Source organism: Hypanus sabinus, chromosome 8 (assembly GCF_030144855.1).
Source record: "Hypanus sabinus isolate sHypSab1 chromosome 8, sHypSab1.hap1, whole genome shotgun sequence".
Classification (NCBI taxonomy): Eukaryota; Metazoa; Chordata; class Chondrichthyes; order Myliobatiformes; family Dasyatidae; genus Hypanus; species Hypanus sabinus.
In genome coordinates, this window is record NC_082713.1 from 172,362,367 (window position 1) to 172,383,237 (window position 20,871).

At 37.8% G+C, this 20,871-nt stretch overlaps 1 protein-coding gene across 5 annotated transcripts in view; it reads left to right on the forward strand.

Annotated features, from left to right (window-relative positions):
- The window catches only part of ppfibp1b (PPFIA binding protein 1b), a 290,693-nt gene that overhangs the window by 163,718 nt on the left and 106,104 nt on the right, over positions 1-20,871 (forward strand). For 4 of the 5 annotated variants that reach the window (XM_059978579.1, XM_059978581.1, XM_059978578.1 and 1 more), the window contains 2 exons: positions 13,587-13,698; positions 14,142-14,174. In XM_059978579.1, the coding sequence (XP_059834562.1) occupies positions 13,587-13,698; positions 14,142-14,174 (145 nt within the window). The remainder of the gene's footprint in view (positions 1-13,586; positions 13,699-14,141; positions 14,175-20,871) is intronic. The other variant, XM_059978583.1, reaches the window with a different exon arrangement.

Below are 20,871 nucleotides of genomic sequence, written 5' to 3' on the forward strand. Positions count from 1 at the left end.
TCAATCCTATTAAATTAGTAATCAACTGAGCACTATAACTATTCTCTTCTGTGTACACAATGTTCTTTTGCTCACATCCATTTAAGCTTCTTTAAATGTCCCTAATGTATCTGCCTTTACCACTATTCCAAGCACCCACTTTTTTTTACTCTCAAAAAAGAAAAAGAAAAAAAAAAGTCGTCTCCTCCATCTCTGCCCCTCCTAATTTTATAAGCCTCCATTCAGATCTCTCCGCAGCCTCTGCTACTCCAGAGAAAACAACCCAAGTTTGTCCAACCTTTCATTAATGCACATGTCCTCTGATGCAGGGAGTGTCCTGGTAAGCGTCACCTGCACCCTCTCTAAAGCCTCCATATCCTCCCTATAATGGGGCAATCGGAATTGTGTGCAATACTCCAGATGCGACTGAACTACAGTTTTATAAAGTTGCAACAAAGACTTGACTTTTGAATGCAGTGCCTTGACTAATAAAGACAAGCGTGCCATCTGCCACCTTAACCACCCTATTCAACCTGTATACCTAAATGAGAAATGTCAGAAGTGTCATACTGTTTGAAGTGGCAGAATGTAGGGAATTCCTTTGGAACTACTGGCCACTGCCTGCACATTTGGAGCCACTGTATTCTCTCACTTGCATTCAAGTCGGACTCATCAGCTGAAGCAAGTAGGTGGGAAGGATTTACTTGATGGGCTAATTCTTGAGTGTTTTGGCTTCTGATGCCGTGACTACTTGATTCACACTTGTTCCACGTGAAGTGGCAAGAGACTTCTTCCAGATCACCTGAGCTTTACCAACTTTTCCTCCTTTTTAAGCATTCTCCTTGCAACTAATTTATTGAAGTTCAATATAAACTTTTTATCTGAGTGTATGTCACTATTGGATTCTGGTTAATTGGGACTCATTGAAAGTGCAGTGAGTAAAACAGTTCTGAATTGTCTTAGTGCTTATTTCTCACTGTTTTTTTGAACAGAGAAACAAGTAACTGACACTATAAACAGCTTGCTCTAAGCACAGTGTAGTGTCTAACACAAGTGCACACGACTGACACTACTGTAGTTAAAAACTGTTCAAGTGTTGTCCCAATAATCAGCACAGTGTCCCAAGTAAATGAAGGGAATCCCGACTATTTCTTCAATTTAACTTTTGTCATTTAAGAGTTGTCCCAAATAGGGTGGCGCAGTAGCAGGTGGTTAGCACAATGCTTTGCAGTACCAGAGCCCCAGGTTTAATTCCTGCTGCTGCCTGTAAGGAGTTTGTTTCCCCTGTGACTGTGTGGGCTTCCTCCAGGTGCTCTGATTTCCTCCCACGGCTCGAAGACCTACCATTTGTAGGTTAATTGGTCATTATAAATTGTCCCGTTGCTTGAATTAAAATATGGGATGGCTGGGCAGCTTGGCTCCGATGGACAAAAGGGCCTATTCCGCATTGCATTTCAGTAAGCAGATTTTCCAATTAATTGAGCCACCAGTGAACCGAAATCCACTTTGCCATTCTGACATTAATTTTCTTGCATGTATTCACAGTAGAACAATGTAATACAATAGAAAAACTACACAAAGACTGATGAACAACTAATGTGCAAAAGACAGACCGCAGATACAAAAAAAATAAGCAATACTTAAGCGAAAGTGCGTCCATAGGTTGTGGAATCAGTTCAGTGTTGAGGTGAGTGAGCTTATCCGCACTAGTGCAGGAGACTGATGATTGAGGTGAAATAACTGTCCCTGCACTTGGTGGCATGGAGCTGAAGGTTCCTGTATCATTCTCCCGGCAGCAGTAAGAAGAGAGCACACCCTAGATGATGGATGCAGTGCTACATATTAATGTGCTCAATGATGGAGAGAGCTTTTCTGTGATGGACTGGGTTGCATCCACTACTTTCTGTAGACTTTTCCTTTCTGGGACATCTAATGATTACTTTTCTACTTGCTAATTGATTGTTGCCTGAGTGAGGAGTCTCTTTGCATTACTGCGCTCTAAAATATGACTATAGTTTGGAAAGTATTAAATCAGACTCTAGCTCTCTCTCTTTGTATTCTCTCATCTCTACCAGTCATTAATGGCTAAGCTCTCTAGCCTGAAAATCAAGGTTGGTCAGATGCAGTACGAGAAGCAGCGAAGGGAACAGAAATCCCAGGCACTAAAGGTGTGATGGGTTTCAACTCATTGGTAATGCTTTGTGGTAACCTCCTAGATTGTTTGCTGTGCGCTTATGTTCTCGCTGTGGCTTTAAAAAGATTATTATCAAAGAAGTTATTAGACTGAAAGCTGACTTTGCATGAACCTTTACTTCCCTTTTTGTACGACTTTGTTTTGCTAAAGCATCTCAAATCTTCATATATTAAAAAAAAAGTCTTAGATAATGATGATTATGTAATGCCATGATTGTGGTCTTCATATTGCAGTGTTTCATTCCAGTCATTTGTGGCATGCATTTTAGTTTCATTTAACTGCATTCCATGAATTTTAAGTATGTAAGAGTCAATGTCAAACTTTATTTGTGGTGATGTTTAAGACCTTTGCATTGGCTGCACATGGGCAGTAGGTTCTGATTAATTGGGAACCTTGGAACCAGTACATTTTGGAACCCCAGCAATTTTTTCATTATTTTTTGTTCGTTAAGTGTTGCCCAAATAAGTGACTGCCCTAATTAACCAGAATCCACTATACATCTTTCTAAGACAGGAAAATGAGGGGCTAAGTTGAACTGTTTATTCTGCCCAACTGTCTCTAGCAATTTCCAGGTGGTCAAAGGTTCAAAGGTCCAATTTAATGTCAGAGAAATGTATACATCCTGAAAAGCTTTTTCTTCACAAAACATCCACGAAAACAGAAGTGCCCCAAAGAATGAGTGACAAATAAATGTATGAACCCGGAAGTACCCCCCAGCTCCCCTCCCTCCCGCGTGTAAGTGACAACAAGCAACAATCCCCCCCCCCCACCCCTACCAGCAAAAAAAAGCATCGGCACCATCACCAAGCACTCAAGCATGAGCAAAGCAATAGCAAAGACACAGGCTTGCAGTTACCCCAAAGACTTTATGTTACACCCAGCATTTGACATACCGCAGATTCTCCCTCTCCCTAATAAGGGAGGAAAAGGTGTTGTATTGACAGACTTAACATTTAATTCCACTCCCATATATCCCAACATCCTCACAATAAGGTTGAATTAGGTCCAAATCTCAAAATATCATTACTCTATGCCTCAGGCTTGAAAGGTTAAACTCTGTCTGTAACAAGGTTTAGACGTTGGTGATGTTACACAGAAGTGCAGGTGAGCAAACATGCTTGTATATCTTGCTGTTAGTCTAATGTCAGTAGGTAGTAAAATGCAAGTGATCTCTGCAGTGATTTACTAAAATCATTGATAATTTAGAGAAGTGGAAGGTCTCAAATAAATTTATTATCTAAGAACATGTATGTCACCATGTACTACCCTGAGATTAATTTGCTTGGCATTCACAGTGGATACAAAGAAACACAATAGAATCGATTTCTTTTTTTAAAAACTGCTAATCTGATGTGTGCTGATTCCTTCAGTGGCTCGCAGCGGTAGTCAGATCTCGGCACAGTAACTGAGAGGCTCTGAAAGGTACATTCAGACAAGGTCGATAGTGAAAAGGAGACTCGATAATGAGGGCAGACAAGAGATTCTGTTGCTGCAGAACGGTTCCTAAGGTGTGTTTCCTCTCGGTTGCCAAGATAATAAGAGGATTGGTAAAGAAACCTGGAAATAATGGTCGAAAAAGCATTCAATATTCAAATAATATCAGGCTTGAAATATCCAATGGAAGTACTCCTCATCATAAAACAAGCTGATAAAGGAAGTGAGTGGGTGAGGCAACATCTATGGTGGCAAAGGAAAATCAGTGTCTGTTTGAAATCCTGCAACGTCTGGGCACCAAAGCTGCATACATCAGGATGCTCTTTATTAACTACAGTTCGGCGTTCAATGTTATCATCCCCTCAAGTTACTCAATAAGCTTCAAGACCTTGTCCTCAATACCTTGTGTATTTGGATCCTTGATTTCCTCACTTGCAGACCCCAGTCAGTTCAGATTGGCAATATCTCTTTCAGCTCAGGTGTACCACAACATTGTGTGCTTAGCCCTCTGCTCTACTCGCTCACACTTATGACTGTGTGGATAAGCACAGCTCCATTGCTATATTTAAGTTGGCTGATGATGCCATTGTCAAGACCAAATCAAAGCTGGTGACAAATCAGCATATAGCAGGAAGATTGAAAATCCGAGTGGTGCCACAACAACAATCTCTCACTCAATGTCAGCAAGACTAAGGAGCTGATTATTGAATTCAGAAAGAAGCTGAAGGTCCATGAGCCAGTCCTCATGGGTGCATCAGATGTGGAGAGGGTCAGCAACTTTAAATTCCTTGGTGTTACCATTTCTGAGGATCTGGTCCAAGGCCCAGCACGCAAATCCCATTATGAAGAAACCACAACAGCATCTCTACCTCCTTAGAAGTTTAAGATTCACTGTAACATCTAAAAGTTTGAGAAACTTGTATCGATGAGTGGTGGATGACTGGCTGCGTCATAGCCTGGTATTGAAACACCAATGGCCTTGAAAGGAACATCCTACAAAAGGTAGTTAATGTGGCCCAGTCAGTCATCTATAAAGACCTTTGCACCATTGAGCACATTTACATTGCTGGATAGCAGAATCCCCCACCATCTAGATCATGCTCTCTGCACACTGCTGCCATAAGGAAGAAGGTGCAAGAGCCTCAGGGCTTGTGCCAACAGGTTCATGAACAGTTATTACCCATCAACAATAAGGCTTCTGAACCAGACGGGATAACTTCTTTTTTCTTTCTTTCTTTTTCAATCTTTTTATTAAATTTCATATATAAAGAAAAACATAACACAATATTAAATAGGTTATAAATGCACTAGGCTTGAAGTTAAATTAGTAATAAGATAACAATATCTTATTAAAATATCAGCAAAAAAATCGTACAATAATCAATCAAACCTATATTGATTATACATGAAAAAGAATAATCACCAAAAGAAAAAAAAAGAAAAAAATATAAAAATGCAAGAAAAAATGTATATTAAAAAAAAATAAACCTAAACTAACATGGGCAATAATAACAGTTTATGTGTACATGATAGTGTCAAGAACTCCGGAACTCCGGAACTCCATACCAGAACAAGAATAAAAAGAGAAAAGGTCTGGAAGAGGCCAAATTAATTCATATGAAAGTGTCGAATGAACGGTCCCCAAGTTTCTTCAAATTTAATTGATGGATCGAAAATAGTACTTCTAATTTTTTCTAAACTCAAACAAGAAATAGTTTGAGAGAACCACTGAAACATGGTAGGAGGATTTACTTTCCAATTTTGTAATATAGACCTTCTGGCCATTAAGGTTGCAAAGGCGATCATTCGTCTAATTGAAGGGGAAAGTCGACTACCATCCTCATTTGGTATACCAAAAATTGCAGTGATAAAATGAGGTTGTAAATCAATATTCCAAACTGAGGAAATGGTAGCAAATATGTCCTTCCAATAGTTATGTAAGGTGGGACATGACCAAAACATGTGGGTCAATGAGGCCACATCTGAATGACATCTGTCACATTGAGGGTTAATATGGGAATAGAATCGAGCAAGCTTATCCTTAGACACATGAGCTCTATGTACGACCTTAAATTGTATTAAAGCATGTTTAGCACATATAGAAGAAGAATTGACCATTTGTAGAATTTTTTCCCATTTTTCTGTTGATATATTATATTGAAGTTCTTTTTCCCACTCTTGTTTAATTCTACCTGACATTTCTGGTTGTATCTTCATAATCATATTATAAATAAGAGCCACTAATCCCTTCTGACAAGGATTCAAGGTAAAAATCATGTCTGAAAAATCTATCGAAGTTGAATTGGGAAAGGATGGTAGAACTTTATATAAAAAATTTCTGATTTGTAAATATCTAAAAAAAATAAGATTTAGGTAACTTAAATTTGTTGGAAAGTTGGTCAAAAGTCATCAAACTACCTTCAGAAAAAAGATCACGAAAACATATTATACCTTTCCTTTTCCATATGCTAAAGGCTTGATCTGTTAAAGAAGGTTTAAAAAAGAAGTTAAGTAAGATAGGGCTATCAAGAACAAAGTTTTTCAGAGTAAAAAACTTATGAAATTGAAACCAAATTCGTAATGATTGTTTGACAATAGGGTTGGATATCTGTTTATTGAGTTTGACTAAATCAGCAGGAAGAGAAGAACCAAGAACGGAGAATAAGGAATATCCTTGTGCATCATTACATTCTAAATTTATCCACTGTGGGCACAATGGTGAATCCAAATCTAGTTTCCAATATATTAAGTTTCGAATATTATTCGCCCAATAGTAAAATCTGAGGTTAGGTAAAGCTAAACCACCATCTTTTTTAGATTTCTGTAATTGCCTTTTACTTAACCTGGGGTTTTTATTTTGCCACACAAATGAGGAAATTTTTGAATCAATGTTATCAAAAAAAGATTAAGGAATAAAAATTGGTAAAGCTTGAAATAAATATAAAAATTTCGGTAAAATCATCATTTTAATAGCATTAATCCGACCAACTAATGATAAGGATAAGGGAGACCATCTTGTAGTAAGTTGTTGAATTTGATGGAGCATAGGTAAAAAATTCAGTCTAAATAAATCTTTATATTTCTTGGTAATTTTTATACCTAAATAGATAAAGTTATCAGTAACAACTTTAAATGGTATCCTGTCATTCAATAAAGTTTGCGCGTTTAAAGGGAATAAATCACTTTTATCCAAGTTTAGTTTATAACCAGAAAAACTACCAAATTGAACCAAGGATAGAATTTTCTGAAATAGACCTATCAGGATCAGAAATATATAACAACAAGTCATCAGCATAAAGTGATAACTTGTATAACTTCTCATTATGGGTAATACCAAAAATATTAGGAGATTCACGAATAGCAATGGCTAGAGGTTCTAATGCGATATTAAATAATAAAGGACTTAAGGGACAACCTTGTCTCGTACCAAGAGATAATTGAAAAAAAGAGGATCTGTAATTATTTGTAAGAACAGAAGCAACAGGTTTATAATATATTAATTTAATCCATGATATAAAATTAGAACTAAAATTAAAATTTTTCAAGGCATTAAATAAGTATGTCCATTCAACTCTATCAAAATCTTTTTCAGAATCTAATGAAATAACACATTCTGAGGTTCTGGGTGAAGAAGTATAGATTATATTAATCAATTTTCTAACATTGAAAAAGGAATACCGGTTCCTAATAAAACCAGTTTGATCTTCTGAAATAATCTGTGATAGTATCTTTTCTAACCTAATAGCTAAAATTTTTGTAAGAATCTTAGAGTCTACATTTAATAGCGATATAGGGCGATAAGATGCACATAAAGTAGGATCCTTATCTTTTTTAAGAATTAGAGAGATAGTAGCTTCATAAAAAGACTGGGGTAATCTCTTCTTAGTAAATGCATCATTAAAGATGTCACATAACCAAGGGGAAAGCAAAGAAGAAAAAGTTTTTTAAAATTCTATAATATAACCATCAGGACCAGGAGCTTTCCCTGAATTCATTGATGAGATAGCCTCTCCTACTTCAGCCATAGAAATAGGAGCATTGAACAAACTCCGATCTTCATCTGTCAGTTTGGGAATATTCAAATTGTTAAAAAAATTATCCATCATGGACAGATCGCCGTCAAATTCTGATTGACATAAAGATTTATAAAAATCTTGGAAAGTATTATTAATTTCTTTATGATCAGTAGTCAAGTTACCATCTTGTTTACGAATTTTAATAATTTGTCACTTAGTCGAAATAGCTTTTAATTGGTTAGCTAACAATTTACCAGTTCGATCACTATGAATATAAAATTGAGCCCTGGTCTTAATTAATTGATTCTCAATTGAAGAAGATAATAATAAGCTATGTTCCATTTGAAGCTCAACTCTCTTCTTATAAAGTTCTTTGGTAGGAGTCACAGAATAAATCTTATCAATTTCTTTAATTTTATCCACCAATAAAGCTATATCTAAATATCTTTGTTTTCTTTTACCAACGGAATATGAGATAATTTGTCCACGGATAAAAGCCTTAAAAGAATCCCAAAGTATTCCTCTGTCAATCTCTTCGGTATAGTTTGTTGAAAAAAACAAGTCAATTTGCTGTTCTATGAAGGTGATAAATTCTGGATCTTGAAGCAAAGTAGCGTTGAGTCTCCAAGATATAGTATTAATGGAAGAGTCCGATATCTTAAAAGATAACTTCAAAGATGCATGATCCGAAATGGCAATAGAATTGTATTTACAATCAGTAACATCTGTTAATAAATGATGATCAATAAGGAAATAATCAATTCTAGAATAACTATGATGTACGTGTGAAAAAAACGAAAATTCTTTAGGGTTCAAAAACCGCCATATTTCAGTAATTCCGGAATCAACCATAAAGGAATTAATAAGTAAGGCTGATCTATTCGGAAGAATTCGAATAGGTTTAGATCTATCCATCAAAGGATTCAAACAACAATTAAAATCTCCACCCATTATCAACATATATTCATTTAGATTAGGAAGGGAATTAAATAAACGTTTAAAAAATTCAGGGCAGTCAAAGTTTGGAGCATAAATATTAACTAGAGCCACTTTTCGATTAAAAAGTGAACCAGTAATCAACAAAAATCTGCCCTGTGGGTCAGAAATAATTTCATGATGTGTAAACGAAATTGAGGGGTCTATAAAAATAGACACACCCCTAATTTTGGCGGTACAATTCTAGTGAAATTGTAGACCCTTCCAGAACCCAAAAAAACATTGATTATCCTCCCTTCTAATATGGGTCTTCTGTACAAAGATAATATTAGCATTTAGTCTATGGAATATTTTAAATATTTTTTTACGTTTAATCGGATGATTTAAACCATTAGTATTCCAAGAGATAAAATTAATAGACTTATCCATCATGCCAATATTAATTGTATATATCATAAAAGGTTAAAAAGACACATAACCCATAATTCAGGAAGAAGGAAAAATGAATCAGGAGCAACCGGAGAACATGACACCTCAACAATATAATTTAAAGTCAGCCCATAAACTAAAAGCAAAAAAATAAAAAGCAAAAGCGTGAAAAAAGATCCCTACCCCCTCCCCCAACCCCTCGAGAAAAAGCCAAGCGGCAGGCGCACAAACTAATACTAATATTACCCCCATTTCAAGATGGCAACTCCACGAAAAGATTAAAAAGAGACTATATAACACCCAGATTTGAATACAAGGTTGCAAAGAAAAAAGGATATATATCAATCAAAATTTAAAAAAGTAATATAATAAAGCAAAAGATCATTAATAAAAAAGGATAAACATTAAAGTTTGAAAAAGTGTAATATGCCTTTAAAAAAAGAGATTCCATATTCAAATACAAGAAAATGACGTTTCAAAAGCAAAGACTTATGGGAAGAAGAAACAACATTTTGAAAAAACCATATTACAAAATATAAATATAAATTCACCAATCTATTAAAAATTTTTTTTTAAAAAGTCATCAAAATAGGATTGAAAAAGGATTCAATAATCACTACAATATAAAAAAAAAGGTCCAAAAATCCAAAACATTCGTCCCACTTTCAAGTACAAGCAAACAAATTAGCGCTTACGGAAAGCAAAGTCTTATGGGAAGAAGAAATGACATGTTAAAAAATAAATCATTATTACAAAATATAGACGTGTATATCCAATTCAGAGAAAAAAAAATTAAGAAAAAAGACATTATAGTAAAATTAAAAGAGCATCTATAAGCCATGATAATAAAAAAAAACAGGTCTACAGACCAAAGTAAAAAGCTATAATGCAGCTTCATAAGTTAAAGCCCAAAATGAAATGGCATCTTTTCTCCAAAAATTCTTCAACATAACACATAGTTCAACATATACTAGAAGATCGATATTCTTCGACGAATTTCTTCGCATCTGCCGGAGTATTAAAGAAGCGCTGACTGTCGTCACTCAACATAACTCTGAGATTCGCTGGGTATCTTAAAGCTTGTTTAAATCCAATCGAATGAATCTCTGCCATCACTGGTTTAAAAGCGATTCTTGCTTTCATCACTTCAAATGAATAATCTTCAACAATACGAAACTTATTGTTTCTGTGAAAAATCATACCTTTCTGACAAGCTAATCAGATTAAAAGCTCTTTCTTCCGAGGATAATGGAGGCGAACAATCACAGCTCGTGGCTTGTCGCTGGAGATCGAAAATCTCGAAACTCTGTGGGCACGATCAATAGTAGGTTTAGCATGCAAAGCTTCAGCGCCGAAAACGTCCCATAATAAGTTAGAGAAAAATTCAGTGAAGTCACCAGACTCAACTTTTTCAGGAAGCCCAATGATTCGCAAATTCTGTTTGCGAGATCGGTTTTCAAGATCGGTGATTTTAAACTTATAATGCTCTACTGTTTGAGCAGTCGACAGTACCTTCTTCTCCAATGTTTCAATTGTATGTATTTTTTTCACAAATTAACTTTTCAAGAGCCGCGAACTTTTCTTCATGCCGTTCAATATCTGCTGCCTGCGATTGAAGCTTGGTATCAAGTGATCTAACGACTTCTTCGAGCTGAGACATTTTCGCAGTAAGCTTATTTTCCAGACTTGTCATTTTACTTTCCAAACTTGCAAGTTTAGTATCCAGAAGATTACAAATTGCTTCAAGAGATAGAGGCTCTTTAGACAATTTCTTAGGTGCAGCCATTTTAAGTTTGAAAAGATTTAATCAAGTATTATTTTAGAAAAGAGGTAAATCGTAAGTATCAACCCATGTAATTAAGTACGAAAAGATTTGATTAAAGGATGATTATAGTTTAAAAAATGAAGAGCGCCTAAAAGGCAGATGTCTACGTCGCCATCTTGAAACTTCGCCCCCCGGGATAACTTCACTCACTTGTCCCATCACTGATCTGTTCACTCAGCCTATGGGCTCACTTTCAAAGACTCATCTCATGTTTTTGATATTTATTGGCTATTTATTTTGTGTCATTATTTTCTTTTTGTATTTGCAGTGTTTGTATTTTGTACACTGGCTGTTTGCCCTGCTGGTGTGATCTTTCATTGATTATATTGTGTTTATTTGTATTTGATGTCTATTATGATTTTTTGGTCTTAGTAACCATAAGATATAGCAGCAGAAGTAGGCCATTCAGCCCATCGAGTCTGCTTTGCCATTCAATCATGGGCTGATCCAATTCTTCCAGTCATCCCCACTCCCCTGCCTTCTCCCCATACCCTTCGATGTCCTGGCTAATCAAGAACCTATCTATACCTGCCTTCAATCCACCCAATGACTTGGCCTCCACAGCCACTTGTGGCAACAAATTCCACAGATTTACCACCCTCTGACTAAAGTAATTTCTCCACATCTCTGTTCTAAATAGACATCCTTCAATCCTGAAGTTGTGCCCTCTTGTCCAAGACTCCCCTACCATTGCAAATAACTTTGCCATATCTAATCTGTTCAGGCCTTTCAACGTTCAGAATGTTTCTATGAGATCCCCCCCCCCCCCCTCATTTTCCTGAACTCCAGGGAATACAGCTCAAGTGCTACCAGGCATTCCTCTTACAGTAACTCTTTCATTCCTGGTATCATTCTCATGAATCTTCTTTGAACCCTCTCCAATGTCAGTATATCCTTTCTAAAATAAGGATCCCAAAACTGCACACAGTATTCCAAGTGTGGTCTCATGAGTGCCTTATAGAGCCTCAACATCACATCCCTGCCCTTATATTCTAAACCTCTAGAAATGAATGCCAACATTGCATTCGCCTTCTTCATAACTGACTCAACCTGGAGGATAACCTTTAGGATATCTTGCACAAGGACTCCCAAGTCCCTTTGCATCTCTGCATTTAGAATTCTCTTCCCTTCTAAATAATAGTCTGCCAGTTTATTTCTTCCACCAAAGTGCATGACCATATACTTTCCAGCATTGTATTTCATCTGCCACTTCTTTGCCTATTCCCCTAAACTATGTAAGACTCTCTGCAGGCTCTGTTTCCTCAACACTACCCACCCCTCTGCCTAGCTTTGTTTCATCGGCAAATTTAGCCACAAATCCATTACAGGGTTCCCCTTACTATCTCTTACTATCTTTCCTTTCGGTTGGTCCTGACGAAGGGTCTCGGCCCGAAACGTCGACAGCGCTTCTCCCTATAGATGCTGCCTGGCCTGCTGTGTTCCACCAGCATCTTGTGTGTGTTGCTGTTACAGGATTCCCCTGCTATCTGAAAGTAGAGCGTTCCTATGAAACCTTTTGTAAGCCAAAATGACATTAAGGTGAAGAAGCAATTACCATTAATTTACACGGTAAAAATTTTTGAGTGTTCCCAATCCCAAAAAATAGCCTACCAAATCATACCAAATAACACACAAAACCTAAAATAACACTAACATATAGTAAAAGTAGGAAGGATGCCAACTAAAAGAGACCACTTTGCTACTAGCAGAACCAATAGTAACATCAGCAGCTTTCAAGATTCTTTCTCTCTGTGTGTAAATAGTACAAATGGTGTACGCAGGCAAGTTCAACGCACGCACAATGTCTTTATTTTATTCACCAAGATCAAAAGGTTTAATTACATCCAGTTTTACACTAAGCGTAACACCCTTACGGGCTCTCTTAGGCTTTTCTGATACCTTAGGACACATCTTGCTAACAGATGCACAAATTAAATTGAGATAAAGCACAGATGCTGACAGACACAGTTCAAAGCCATGGCAGCTTGATGTTGAGATGCTGAGTTTAGTTCCCGAAGAAGGAGCTTGCCGGTGCCACTCTCACTGCTCAGGGTGCGCGCTGCCTCTATACAGTAACGGTTCACTGCAAAACAAACGCTATTTTCACTCTTCGCCTTTTTGTAAAAGCGAAAATCCTCTTAGGATTTCTTTCGGTCAGCGAAAAATAGTACTAATGTAGGTCTTTCGTAAAAGTGAAGTGGTGTAAAGCTAACTTTTGGAAAGTGGGGGATACCTGTAATCCTTTCTGGAAACCATGCTGGTTTTGGCCTACGTATCTTGTCCTGTGCCTCCAGGTACTCCGTAATCTCATCAATTATTGGATTTGTGTATGCCTGCAAGTAAATGAATCTCAGGGTTGTATATGATATGTATGTACTTTGATAATAAATTTAATTTTATTGTAAAAGATTATATTTGTCTTAGTTCTTGGAAGGAAATTCTTGCCCATTGATAAGAGTATGTTAGGAAAGGAAAGATAGTTAAAGTATGGCCAGTATTTCCATTGTCATGCTGAAATTGCATTTGTCAGCAGTTTATGATAAATACTTTTAACATATCTTGAAAATGCAAACCCTTGACTCACAAAATTCACCCACTCTGAACTGGAAAGTTGCTTTAAAAATGGAACGTAAAATCAGATTCTGGTTAAATCCCAGGTGAAAACTCATCATGGTAGTAAGTTGAAGAGTACCCCAAGATGCTGTTGAGCTTAATCTTTTTTTATGCTTTGTATAATTTTTTGATTGAAACATTATTCAATTTTGTGCTGTAGGATGAGATGGTACAACTGACAGAACAATTGGAGAAGAAGGATGCTGAGATCAAGGGGCTGTTGTCTGAGTTGAATGCCAAAATGGAATTAGATGAAAGTGATAGTGGAGCTGGTAAGAGACATTATTCCTCATTCATTCATGAGGGAAAACTGGAACTTTTACTTTGGGTTTTGTCCCAGAATGCGTATCCATTTGTTTTGTGACTGATTTGTCTGTAAATTAATTTTTGTGTGTTAACATTTATACTCCATTAAAGATTTGTACATTATCGCTTTAATAATGCATTCTAATTTGTTCTATGACATTTATATCAGCATTTAACATTGTATTTTGTTGAATTATATGTCTTGTTCTGTTTTTATGTGCCAACTTAGGATGTTTTTGAACCTAGAAAACTGTTTTAAGCTTTGCAAAGAAATGTTTTAAAGTTTTGCGTAAATGTTGAGTTATTTTCATGAGCAGCTAGCTTTAAATTTTACCTACTTATTTTTTTTGTAAACTAACCAACTGCTCTTGTACCTGTATTACATGACCTGTGTGAACTTCCTGCACAGAGGAAAGTTATAAAAAGAAGCTGAAGGAGAAAAGTAAGGACTGGTGTCTGCTCGGTGAACGTGTGACAGTTGTAGCTATGTGCCTACCCTACTGCAGCAATTTGCATGTTCAAAACTTCCTGTCTTCATCTGTAATCGTTAGCTGTAGCTTTGAAATTCAGGATAGAATTAGCCAGTTGAAAAAAATGTGTTCATCCTGCACCGTAGCTGTTTGTCAGATGTTGAATTGAAGTAGTTACTTGAAATTCTGTAAATTAATATTATTATGACACAGTGGTGAAGAAAATGGGAATTCATTACACAAGATGTTGTCTGCTTTAGATAGGATCAGTTATAATCATGATGTTGAAGAAAAATGATTGAACTGTGAGACTGCAAGTGCCTTTTCTAAATTGGTGACCCCCTTTGAATGGGTAATAGTTGGTATGGTAATTTTTCCATAATGCAAAGCCATGGCATCTGCAGATGCATTAAGAAACATGAGATGGAACATAAAAGATAGAACAGTATAACACAGTACACATCCTTCAGTTAGCCCTTTAATATACTCTATGGTCAATTTAACCCTTCCATCTTACATAACCCTCCTTTTTTCATCTATGTGCCTATTGAAGAGTCTGTGTATTTGTTTAAAAAAATCTACTTCTAATATCCCATACTTTCCTCCGATCACTGTAAAATTATGCCCCCTATTATTGCCCATTACCACCCTGGGAAAAAGTCTGTGGCTGTCCATTCAATTAATGCCTCCTATCATCTTGTATGCCTCTATCAAGTCACATAGCATCCTCCTCTCCAGAGGAAAAAAGGCCCTTACTTCCTCAACTTATTGCCCAAGTTTTTTTTTTGGGGGGGGGGTGTTTGGATGGGAGAATTGTTTGTTCATTTTTTATCACATAAATTCTGTGTGTGAATTTTATTTATGTATTTCAGTTTTTTTTCAGTGCTTTGTGGATTTGGTAGAGCTGAATTTCTGTTACCCAGCCGGCTGTAATGCAAATGTCACCTGTATTGTACTTAACAGCATATATTTAGTTTAAGTGGTAGGCATTGTCAGTGATATACTAAAGGTTACAGATGAATCACAGTTACAAATTGGTATTGATATTTGTATTTTAAATGCATGACTACTCATTGTATTTCCAAATGTTGGAATTAATAGGTATCTTAGTTGTATTGCTCACAGGGCAGAATTAATAATGCTTCGCTTGTTCATCAGTATAACACGTTTCAGATCTTGGTTTTCTATAGAAAACCCTAATCTCGATGCACTGTTTCTGGAACAGTGTTTTTAATGGGCAATAGGGTAGGTAATAAGAGCACATTCACAGAAAGATTCAAATCCACTGGTTTCATTCAGTTTGCACTAATATAACCATATAACAATCTGAGCACGGAAACAGGCCATCTCGGCCCTCCTAGTCCGTGCTGAACTTTTAATCTCACCTAGTCCCACCTACCCGCACTCAGCCCATAACCCTCCACTCCTTTCCTGTCCATATACCAATCCAATTTTACCTTAAATGACACAACTGAACTGGCCTCTACTACATCTACAGGAAACTCATTCCACACAGCTATCACTCTCTGAGTAAAGAAATACCCCCTCGTGTTTCCCTTAAACTTTTGCCCCCTAACTCTCAAATCATGTCCTCTTGTTTGAATCTCCCCTACTCTCAATGGAAACAGCCTATTCACGTCAACTCTATCCATCCCTCTCCCAAAATTTTAAATACTTCGATCAAATCCCCCTTCAACCTTCTACGCTCCAATGAATAGAGACCTAACTTGTTCAACCTTTCTCTGTAACTTAAGTGCTGAAACCCAGGTAACATCCTAGTAAATCGTCTCTGCACGCTCTCTAATTTATTGATATCTTTCCTATAATTCAGTGACCAGAACTGTACACAATATTCCAAATTTGGCCTTACTAATGCCTTGTACAATTTTAACATTACATCCCAACTTCTGTACTCAATGCTCTGATTTATAAAGGCCAGCGTTCCAAAAGCCGCCTTCACCACCCTATCTACATGAGACTCCACCTTCAGGGAACTATGCACTGTTATTCCTAGATCTCTCTGTTCCACTGCATTCCTCAGTGCCCTACCATTTACCCTGTATGTTCTATTTAGATTATTCCTTCCAAAATGTAGAACCTCACTTCTCAGCATTAAACTCCATCTGCCAACGTTCAGCCCATTCTTCTAACCGGCATAAATCTCCCTGCAAGATTTGAAAACCCACCTCATTATCCACGACACCTCCTACCTTAGTATCATCGGCATACTTACTAATCCAATTTACCACCCCATCATCCAGATCATTTATGTATATTACAAACAACATTGGGCCCAAAACAGATCCTTGAGGCACCCCGCTAGTCACCGGCCTCCATCCTGAGAAACAATTATCCACCACTACTCTCTGGCATCTCCCATCTAGCCACTGTTGAATCCATTTTATTACTCCAGCATTAGTACCTAACGACTGAACCTTCTTAACTAACCTTCCATGTGGAACTTTGTCAAAGGCCTTGCTGAAGTCCATATAGACTACATCCACTGCCTTACCCTCGTCAACATTCCTCGTAACTTCTTCAAAAAATTCAATAAGTTTTGTCAAACATGACCTTCCACGCACAAATCCATGCTAGCTACTCCTAATCAGATCCTGTCTATCCAGATAATTATAGATACCATCTCTAAGAATACTTACCATTAATTTACCCACCACTGATGTCAAACTGACAGGTCTATAATTGCTCGGCTTACTTCTAGAACCCTTTTTAAACAATGGAACCACATGAGCAATACGCCAATCCTCCGGCACAATCCCTGTTTCTAATGACATCTGAAAGATCTCCGTCAGAGCTCCTGCTATCTCTACACAAACTTCCCTCAAGGTCCTGGGGAATATCCTGTCAGGACCCGGAGAGTTATCCACTTTTAAATTTCTTAAAAGCGCCAGTACTTCCACCTCTTTAATTGTCATAGGTTCCATAACTTCCTTACTTATTTCCCACACCTTACACAATTCAATATCCTTCTCCTTAGTGAATACTGAAGAGAAGAAATCGTTCAAAATCAGTTCAAAATAGAGTTAACTAAAAGGCCCATCTCTCAATACGGAGATTTAAGGTCCTTTAACTTGTGTTACACCTGCTCTGCCAGTTTTTATTGTAGAATTTCAGGGCAGCTTGATATTTTTGGATGGATTTTTAAAGTGAAGTAGAAAGATTTAGGTCCTGCAGTTCTGCTCTCTGTAACTGAGTATCGTCAAAATGGATGTTGGAAATCTGGAATGCAGTTGGAAGATGTTGGAAATCCTCAACAGATTGAGCAGCAAATATGGAGAGAGAAACACCATTAATGTTGCAACTTGATGAACCTTCATCAAGAACCAACTTTATTCCCATACATATTTACAACTGCTGATTAAGGGTCTCTGCCTGAAACATTGACTGTTTATTCCCCTCGATAGATGTTGCCTGAGTTGTTGAGTTCCTCCAGTGATTGGCTACAACTACATGTATTAGGAATTTTCTGTGATGCATTGGAGTTATATGCAACTTAAAGCAACATTCGACAATAATAAAGAATAAAAGCTATATAAAAATACATCATTCTTGAACCAAAAAATAATACAGAACAAGACAACAAAGCAACGTGGCTGCCATCTTGGGTGCCACGTGATTAGGAGAAAACAGAACTCAACACAGTCTTTCTCCTCCGCACGTAGAATTTAAAATATGAAGCATAGCAACAGGCCCTTCAAACCAAATAAATTAGTATTCAAATGGTTAACTAAGCTAAAGTGCAAGATAGATATATTCCAAATAAGAAATTTTCAAAGGGAAGAAGGACACTACAGTGGCTGACAAGTGAAGTCAGAGCTAAAATAAAAGCAGAAGAGAGGGCTTACAAGGAAGCCAGAGGTAGTGGGAAGATAGAGGATTGGGGACCTTTTTAAAAATTTGCAGAAGGAAACTAAGAAGGTTATTCAGAAGGAAAAGATGAATTATGAGAGGAAGCTGGTGACTAATATCATAGAAGATACTAAAAGCCTTTTAAGTATATAGAGCTTAAAAGAGTCGAGGGTAAATATAGGACCAGTAGAAAATGACGCTGGAGATATTGTAATGAGCGATGCAGAGATATCAGAGGAACTGAATGTGTATTTTGCATCAGTCTTCACAGTGGAGGAAGTCAGCAGTATACTGGATAATCGAGGGTGTCAGGGAAGTGAAGTTTGCAATGAAAATTACGACTGAGAAGGTGCTCAGGAAGCTTAATGGTCTAAGGCTGGATAAATCTCCTGGACCTGATGGAATGCATCCTCGCGTTCTGAAGGAAGAAACTGGAGAGATTGTAGAGGCATTAACAATGATCTTTCAAGAATCGATAGATTCTGGCATTGTACCCAATGACTGGAAAATTGCAAATGCTACTCTGCTATTTAAGAAAGGTGGGAGGCAACAGAAAGGAAATTTAAGAGACTACTAGACAGGTATATGGAGGAATTTAAGGTGGGGGGATATATGAGGCAGGGTTTAAGGGTTAGCACAACATTGTGGGCTGAAGGGCCTGTACTGTGCTGTACTATTCTATATTCTTACGAGCCTGATTGAGTTTTTTTTTGAAGATGTGACTAAACACATTGATGAAGGTAGAGCAGTAGATGTAGTGTATACGGATTCCAGCAAGGCATTTGATAAAGTACCCCATGCAAGGCATATTGAGAAGGTAAGGAGGCATGGGATCAAAGGGGACATTGCTTTGTGGGTCCAGAACTGGCTTGCCCACAGAAGGCAAAGAGTGATTGTAGATGAGTCATTTTTGCATGCAGTTTGGTGACCAGTGGTGTGCCTCAGGGACCCTGCTCTTCATGATTTTTATAAACTACTTGGATGAGAAATTGGAGGAATGGGTTAGTAAAATTGCTGATGACTCCAAGGTTGGGGGTGTTCTGGATAGTGTGGAGAGCTGTCAGCGGCTGCAGCGGGACATTGATAAGATGCAAAACTGGGATGAGATGGAGTTCAACCAAGATAAGTGTGAGGTGGTTCATTTTGGTAGGTCAAATATGATGGCAGACTATAGTATTAATAGTAAGACTCTTGGCAGTGTGGAGGATCAGAGGGATCTTGGGATCTGAGACCATAGGGCACTCAAAGCTGCTGTGCAGGTTGACTGGTTAAGAAGACATATGGTGCATTGGCCTTCATCAATTGTGGGATTGAGTTTAGGAGCTGAGAGATAATGTTGCAGCTATGTAGGACCCTGGTCAGACCCCACTTGGAGTTCTGTGCTCAGTTCTGGTCGTCTCACTATAGGAAGGATGTGGAAACTGTAGAAAGGAAGCAGAAGAGATTTACAAGGATGTTGCCTGTATTGGGGAGAATGCCTTAGGAGAATAGGTTGAGTGAACTCAGCCTTTTCTCCTTAGAGTGACGAAGGATGAGAGGTGACCCATTATAAGTGTATAAGATCATGAGAGGCATTGATTGTGTGGATAGTCAGAGGCTTTTTCCCAGGGCTGAAATGGCTAGCATGAGAGGGCACAGTTGGTGCTTGGAAGTATGTACAGAGGAGATGTCAGGAGTAAGTTTTTTTTATACAGAGTGGTGAGTGTGTGGAATGGGCTGCCAATGACGGTGGTGGAAGTGGATGCGATAGGGTCTTTTAAGAGACTCCTGGACAGGTATATGGTGCTCAGAAAATAGAGGGCTTTGGGTAACCTTAGGTAATTTCTCAGGTAAGGGCACGTTCAGTACAGCTTTGTGGGCCAGTGGGTTTGTATTGTGCTGCAGGTTTTCTATATGTCTGTCATTGTGTCTCTGGCACTGAGCCTGGTTCCGTGGTACAGAAGGGAGAAAATAAGATGAGGAATGCAGTAGTCATAGAGGATTCCATAGTAAGGGGAATAAACAGGAGGTTTTGTCAGCCTGATCGAGATACCCGCATGGCCTGTTGCCTCCCAGGTGCCAGGGTAACCCAAGGTAATTACTAAGGTAAGGACATGTTCAGCACAGCTTTGTGAGCCGAAAGGCCTGTATTGTGCTGTATGTTTTCTATGTTCTGTGTTATATGTTCTAAATTACAAGCAGTGTAGACAAAGGGGATGTATTAGACGTAGTGTACTTGGATTTTCAGAAGGCCTTTGACAAGCTGCCGCACGTGAGGTTACTTAGCAAGATAAGAGTCCATAGAATCACAGGAAAGTTACTAGTGTGGGTGGAGTGTTTGCTGATCAGCAGAAAACAGAGTGAGAATAAAGGGATCCTATTCTGGCTGGTTGCTGGTAACCAGTGGAGTTGCACAGGGGTCGTTGTTAGGACCACTGCTTTTTACAATGTATGTCAATGATTTGGATCACGGTATTAATGGATTTGTGGCTAAATTTGCCGATTATATAAAGATAGGTGGATGAGCAGGTAGTGTTGAGGAAACAGCCTGCAAAGAGACTTAGATAGTTTAGGGGAATTGACAAAGAAGTGGCAAATGAAATACAATGTTGGAAAGTGTATGGTCATGCACTTTGGTGGAAGAAATAAACGGGCAGACTATCATTTAGATGGGGAGAGAATTCAAAATGCAGAGATGCAAAGGGACTTTGGAGTCCTTGTGCAGGATACCAAAAGGTTATCCTCCAGGTTGAGTCGGTTATGAAGAAGGCAAATGCAATGTTGGCATTCATTTCTAGAGGTATAGAATATAAAAGCAGGGAT